This window comes from Ammodytes marinus (genome assembly GCF_949987685.1).
Source record: "Ammodytes marinus genome assembly, chromosome: 21".
NCBI classification, from domain to species: Eukaryota; Metazoa; Chordata; class Actinopteri; order Uranoscopiformes; family Ammodytidae; genus Ammodytes; species Ammodytes marinus.
The window spans coordinates 21,063,570-21,071,363 of NC_137225.1; the positions used below are offsets into that span (position 1 = coordinate 21,063,570).

The 7,794-nt window shown below is 37.5% G+C and overlaps 1 protein-coding gene across 1 annotated transcript in view; it reads left to right on the forward strand.

The window, feature by feature from the left end:
- The first annotated feature begins 411 nt into the window (after nt 1–411).
- Nucleotides 412–7,794, forward strand: part of mbtps2 (membrane-bound transcription factor peptidase, site 2) — a 12,485-nt gene continuing 5,102 nt past the window's right edge. The window contains exons 1-6 of the mRNA XM_080050145.1: nt 412–621; nt 1,333–1,481; nt 2,781–2,919; nt 4,203–4,306; nt 4,900–5,027; nt 7,573–7,691. Coding sequence (XP_079906271.1) covers nt 547–621; nt 1,333–1,481; nt 2,781–2,919; nt 4,203–4,306; nt 4,900–5,027; nt 7,573–7,691 — 714 coding nt within the window. The 5' untranslated portion in view covers nt 412–546. The remainder of the gene's footprint in view (nt 622–1,332; nt 1,482–2,780; nt 2,920–4,202; nt 4,307–4,899; nt 5,028–7,572; nt 7,692–7,794) is intronic.

Consider the following 7,794-nt stretch of genomic DNA (forward strand, 5'->3'; position numbering starts at 1 on the left):
TTCAACACATGGTGGCGGTAGTGCTCCGTTTGGCTGATCGCCACGAAGATGAAAAAGGAACAAAGAAGGAGAAGGAACACAAAACGTATTGAATATACATTTCTAAATATTTAAAATCATTCTATATAGATTGCATTTATTTCACATTTATTTTCATATTTTCTATATTCAATTTCATACGCATTTGTCATTTGTTTTGTAAAAATATGAATATTTTAATTTATATGTATATTGATATATCGTAATAATATTATTCTCCAATAGAAAATGTGCTTCTTAAAATATTGATTTTATTTTGTTACAAAGGAAGCTCTGTAGTTCAACACGTGGTGGCAGTAGTGCTCCGTTTGGCTGATCTACACAATACAAAGGAAGCCGAAGAAGAAGCACAACCCGGACGTGTGTATTGCACACTGTTGATGTGTTGATGTTTCCTTTCACAGCATCTCTGAAACAAAGCGCTTTTATACGTTGTTATTTTAACCTATAATTTAAGCATGTGTACCCGCGTGTGATAGAGAGCGCGTACAGACGGAGCGATGCACCATGATCCCCGTGCCTCTGCTGGTGTGTGTGATGGTAGTGTGGTGCTCTGTCTATCTGGCTGACACACTGCTCAAGGTGATTATAGCCTTTGTGTTTGTATGTGTGTGTTGTTTTTGTTGTTACAGTAAATCGGCTTTGAATGGGTTGTTTGAAATGAAGCAGAGAGGCAATTTCATCAGCCGACTGTTGTATCAATATAGACCTAAACATGCCTGTTGTTGTGACACTTCCTCTCACCTGTAGACAATATTTTTACGATTTCTACTATTGTTATTAACAGGGATCCTACTGATTTAACGTTCTTAAAATGCTTTGAATAAGTTAATCTAAAAGAAGGCCTGAATTGTCATTCAAATGTCTTGAAACAAAATTTCAAAAATCTTTCAAAATGCTAAATCATGTAGAGTAGGATTGTATATCAATAATTAATTTTTCATGTTGCAATTTAAAAACTACAAATACTTGGCAGCATCTATAGAAGTGTAATCTAAAAATACATTTAACATTTTAAGTTGTACGTTTGGAATGACATAACACATTTAAAAATACAATTTTCTAACATTTGAAGTAGCCTACATGTTGCTGACTTTTATATAATATCTATGGTTGCTGACTGTGTCCCGGACCAAATGAGTCATGTGTTATGCCAAATTGTCCCTAACCCAAAATAATTTGTAAGTTTTTTTTCTGTCTTCTTTTTGTAAAATAGGTCTAATATGAATGTACCATTTGTCTGATTGCACTGTTGGATAACTGTTTTTTTCCCTTTTCCATTGCCTACCTCAGTCATCGGCGAAGTATCGTGTCAGGTACGAGTCATGGCTGGCCGGTCGAGGGCTGATGTTGTCCCCTTTCCACCTGAGATGGCAAACCACCATGTTCAACAGATTGTTTGCTTACTGCGCACGCATCAACCCTACAGCCCTGCATCTGTGGTGAGTGGGGGACTTACATTTCATTTATAAACTGCACATTACGTGAACTGCTCTGGCATTATTTCAGGCTTCCATGTTCCTACTCTTGAAGATAGACGCCATCTTTTTGGAAGATTTTTGGAGTTGGTTGAATTCAGCTTATTTATAGGTAACATATAATAACATATTTAAACAGTACTGTACTGCTCACATGTCAACCCCACAGCCCATGCACCTGTAGTGAGTGAGAACTGCAATTTCATTTATAAACTTTCCTCATTCAGGCTTCCATGTTTCCTACACTTGAGGTTAAACTCTTATTTTCTTTTTCTTAAAAAATAAATAAATATATTTGTAATTGTAAATAGTTGGTCAATTTAAGATGATTTATTGCTAAAGATTTATGGTAATATAAATGTATTTTGTTCCTATTATACACTAATACAAACAGTATTTAAATGAATAACAACAATTAAACAGATCTAGTCATGAAGGTCTACAATCAGACAAATGGTTTGCTCAAATTTCAAATATAAATGAAAAAAAAAAATATATGAGATGAGAAAAAATGGGACTAATTACATTTTAAGAGATTATTTAGCCGGATTGCTCCAAAATTGCAGAAACAGATAAACAAAATAATAAAAAATAAGTGGAATATTAAAAGTAAAGTATATGAAGTGTTGTAAAAAAAAATACAGTGTTATAAAAGTACAAAGTTTAAAGTAGATGCTAGGACACAGTGCCTACTAAAACAATAGATAGCCATAGTCATATATAAACAAAATAGAGAAAAAAATAAAAGATACAAAACAAAGTTCATATAATAAGTTGATTGATAGTAGGTGTCTGACAAATACAATAAGATTTGTGTTCTAGTGTAAGCAAATATTAATTTTATTTCAAGTTATTCATTAGTTTTTTTTTGGGACTTTCATCAATGCCAAAGTACCTGTACTGACATCATTTGATTGGTACCCAGAATGTATTATAAAACTACAACACAACGTATCACTCTCGTTACTTAGCTTTTAGCTGTCAGAGCTTCTAGGAAACTAATTTTCTTAACTGTGACATATTGTTATTGGCCGGTGATTCAGCTATCACTCACCATATTGCATCGATGGTTTTTTGGTACATCTGTTCTCATCACCTAATGGACAAGCGGGCAAGTCTTCCAACAAAAAAATCATGATATTCTACTCTTTATACTGTGCGTTTCTTTCAGATAAATTGATTGATTGGTTCATAGTGTTGTAAAGAACCAGGCCAAAATGTCTGAAATGATTTTCTCCATAATATAAATCATGTCTCTTGTAGGTTCAGCAGCGGCTTAGTGTTTGGTGTAGTAGCCATGGTGGGCTCGGTGGTGCTGCTTGTGAGGACGCTGCAGCAGACACTCGCTCAAATGACCCAGGCTAACCCTCACATGGGAGGACAGCAGACCCTTCAAGTTGTGGTAGGTACACTAAGAACGGGATCTGCTTTAAAGCTGTAATGCGTAATATTTGAGTTATGTTGTTTCAACTGTGTGACGTCAGTAGATTGGCAGTTCTTCAGTACCATTGGGAAAGCTTTCACGCAATGCACTATGGGAACTGTAGTTGAATGTGTGTCGATCCGCCATTGTGACTCTGAAGTAATACCTGTGATCCTGTCAATATATACTATATGGTCATATGCTTAATCACCATTGTCTTGATATACTCATTGATAGATAGTTACAGATAACTAACCAAATGGAAATCTTAAAGATTACAACTTTAATCAATGATCCCCATCAGGGGCGTTAAAATGCATGCAGTAAACACACAGAAGATGCATTGTTGTCTGAGTTCCAGTGTATTTTTACAGCATTGCATTTGTTTAAGACTGACCCATAAAGACAAACACAGTGTCAATCTTTCAATCCATTATTCACTTCTGTGAGCTTTGTAAAGCATTAATGCATCTATATTTGGTGCACACGGTCTGAGATGAACTGGAGTTCACTGGATAAATGTTCTTTGAAAGTTCATACAGAGCCCGTACTGTTCCCGAACAAGGGGTGCGAAAAATGCCCCCTAGCTTCCCAGAATGGCTCTTATTTTTGCATTATTTTTTCCTCCGGTTCACTTTCCTTTCATTGGAGGTGTCACATAGCCGCGCATTACCCTGAGCCATATCCCCCTGTAGACCACTGCAGGTGATTCATGGGAAGCTATTAGTCGGCCGTTTATAACCGTGCACTCAGCCCGGAGTGGCAGCGACGCCACACAGTCGGGCGCAGGAGGGAAATGGAGACCACATAGAAAACCACAGCTTCAGCAAAAACATGGGACTATTAATATGAAAAAGGAAGCAAACAAATATGACGTTAAATACATTTTGGTTGGATGGATGTTGTTGGGTTTGTTTTGCAGTGCAGATATAAACAAAACAAAAAGACTTTGCTAGTCCTTTGATTACCATTTTACAGCATTTCTTTTCCAGAGGTTTTCTACATTAACTTATTCCACTAGTTGTATTTCTATACGATTGAACATGGGACGTGTTTACCTTTGATTTTGCTAAGGGTTAAGGAGGACAAACTGATGAAATAAAATAAAACAAAAATGTAAAATGGATTTGAATGCAATACAAATAATTTCAAATCGACAAAAACAATCCATAAAACTACTAGATTTTTCTTGTTCTTTCCTTGTTGCCTCCTGTTGTGTGTGTCTATCAGTCACAGTATTGTGTTCTTGTGTTCTTCTTCAGGTCCCTGGAGTCAACCTGCCCACCAGTCAGCTGGGCTACTTCTTCATGGCTCTGCTGCTCAGTGGAGTCATACATGAGCTGGGCCACGCGGTGGCAGCACTGAGGTGAAATACACAGAAACACACACACACACACACACACACATACACACACACACACACACACACACACACAGGCACACACACGCACAATGACTGACAGACACACACACATCTCCACAATACCTTACCATGACAACCGCCAGAATGCACAGCATCCAGTGGCCATTAATACAGAGAGAATGGAAGATGACCACTCAAATACACATTAATGGATATAGATATTTTGTGGTCTTCACTCTACTGCTCATTCCAGCCTTCGTATGAGCCCTTACCTTTCTACAAAAACAAGTGATATTTCTAATACAAGCAGATAATGTGTAATAAGCACATACTTCAACATTATGTTTAGTTCTACAGAGAGGCTGTTTCATCATAACAAGTACAATATCTCTGCACATATGTTTTACTGATCCTTTCCAAATATCTGTTGTTTGAGTCTGAACATATGGCTGCATCATATTTTGCCAGTTAGACAATTGTGTTTGGTTGCTGCTGATCTAATAGTGAGAAGCAAACTAAGGGATTACATTTTCAACTGCCTTGTTTTACCCTCTTTTAATGTGCATTATGTTCCCCCCCCCCCCCCCCCCCTGCAGGGAGCAAGTGCAAGTAAACGGCTTTGGCATGTTTGTGTTTGTGGTGTATCCCGGTGCGTTCGTGGACCTCTTCACCACACACCTCAACCTCGTAACGCCCGTTCAACAGCTCCGCATTTTCTGTGCCGGTAAGACTATATATTTTGAATACTTTATTTTTGTTCTATATCTTTATCTTTATCTTCTTTATCTTTATTTTTTAAGCTCTCCACATGACAGCAACGTAGCCTGGCACCGCCCGCCTACTTGTTTCCGCTCAATTTTCATTTCCCTTCAGTAGTCAGTCTTAGCTAGTGGGTTTCTCCAGCCAGATTTCTGCCAGTCCAATCAGTTAACAGAAGGAGTGGCTCCGAAGCCACCGCATGACATACGTCACGGCCAAACATTATGCGATTGGTTGGCAGATCCAGAGTGGCACTGGGCAGTTCTAATAGTTTTAAACTTCAACAGACACCCGCCTTCAAGTGGTTTAACTTTTGTCAATTGAGCGATTCCAGACCTTCTGTACAAATGAAATGAAGTAAAATGGTCTGGTAGAACCAGGCTACCAGCAACGATAATCCTGATTTTTTTTTTCTCCAGCTAACGTAATTGCATCTATTAATCCCCACATGGCTATTTGAAGCATTCTTGTTAAATACTCATTTGTGTGTTTTTTTTCCAGTCAAGGTCACTGTGAGGTCCAGACAGCTGCTTCACATCAAATCATTTCACTCCTCAATTAAGAGAATTACATTTTAATTAATTGATTCAGTGGAGCTGGCAGTTATTCACGCATGAATGCGACTAATGTCTGTCTCCTCACAAGCCACCGTAGGGGACATCAGTGGGAGACAGTTAGAGGGGGAATATTGTTCAGTGCAGTTTGGTCAAGAAGAAGAATGTTGCACATCATGGTTAGAAAACAGTCAAGAGGGCAGCATGAAATAGCAGAAGAAATACTGATGATAGAAATAACATCAACATCTATTTTATTAAACTCACTAACTTTATGTATAGTGCCTTTCAAGAGCACGGAGTCACAACGTGATTCATACAGGCAAAAGCAGGAGAAGTAAAACATAGAGAAAAATAATTACTTTAATAAATATATAAAAAAAAGCCTCAAACGTACAATGAAGACAAAACAATACAGTAAAGAAAACGAGAAGTAAAAAGCAATTCCCAGAGTAAAGGTTGTAAAAGCAGTCTTTATGCAGATTGGTCTATTTCAACATGATGTATGTTATATTATCATATTGTAATTGCTCATACAAAAGCATTTTTACTACTTACTTTATAGTTTTTATTACCGGTACTTTATATTCTTTATATTCCTCCAACCACCCGAATCTGAACATGAACTAACACTGTCAAACTAACATTGTCAGGTGAGGTAAAAGTACCTTAAATTGTAGTTCAATACAGCACTTGGCTTAAAATACTCACACACAATACTTTCTATCGTTGTCAACAATCTGAACAAACTGAAACTTCTGATCAAGTAATATGCCAAAGCAGATAGAGAGATATGGATATGCTATTCCCATCAGGGGAAGTGTTGACATAACAGCATGCTGTGTTTATTTGTCTCCCTCTCCACAGTGCAGATAAGCGGGGGGTCTGAGAGGGGGGGGGGGGGTTTCTCTCACATAACATGTTTATTATTTATCCCTGTAGAGAGATAGGTGATGCAACTTGTAATAGTTTGTTTACTGTGCAACGTCAATGGGGAATATATATATATATACCCTCTAGACCCTTAAATGAAAATCTCATACAACAAGATGTTCACTTTAATATGGATGTGTAGCCACTAGCAACAACTACATGTAATACAGTACTTCCTCAAAGTTAACTTAAGCTATTCATTTTCTGCTTGTATAGCAGGTTGCTTGAGGCTTTGCTTAAATGTATATTTTGTTAAGACCCAAATGTTTTGCCTTGACCTGATGAGGCCATGAGAAGTTTTCCCCCGTGTGGTTTTTCACGGAAAGACTGACTGCGTCGTCTTGCATAATTAAAATGGTATAGGGAGGGAGTTATTTATAGCCAGCAGTGGTTTTCTGCTGTGCCAACCATGTCCTACAGTCCCAATATGTGGAGAGCATGTTAGAGTGGATTATATGGAGTATCAAGACTCTACAGTCCTGGTGCTACCACTGGCTGTCCACTAGCTTATATTGGTTATAAGGTTATGTATATTATGTATAAGGAATCGTCAGTGACTATTGATGAGGAGACACTGGCAGGTATCTGGACTGATGCCAAAACTATTTCCATATGTGCCAGAACTAAAGCAATCCAGTTTAGAATCCATTAAAATCAATTGCTGCTAGGAAAATATATAATGGCCACCTTACTTTAATTTTCTGGGACATTGATGTGTCAGTGATTATTGTAAGGAAACACCGGAAGTGGATCTCCTGTATCCAATACATGTCCATAAAAGCTGTTAATTGTTCTTCTTTTTTTCTTATGTCTGGTTGTGTGTTTTGTGTTTTATGTATGTACAGCTTTTGTTGTGGCATTACTGAACTTAAAAAAAAGAGAAGTTCTTTAAAAAGTAATATGTTGTTATATATATATATTAAACAAAACAGATGTTATAAATCCAAAACTTCCAACTATAAAGTAAGAAAAAAACAAAAATTCACACAAAAGTAATTTTTTTTTTCTGTTTTCCTCCCGTAGGAGTGTGGCACAACTTTGTCCTGTGTGTGGCAGCGCTGGCCTTCCTCTTCCTGCTTCCTGTCTTCCTCTTTCCTTGTTACTCCACCGGTGGAGGGGCGCTGGTCACAGAGGTCGTACAGGTCAGTGCAGAGAGACAGGTTTTTATACTGTGTGTGTGAATCAATGTTTAATTTAATTCAATCTGGACATTTATTCAAGTGAGTTAGGATGTTTATCAATTCT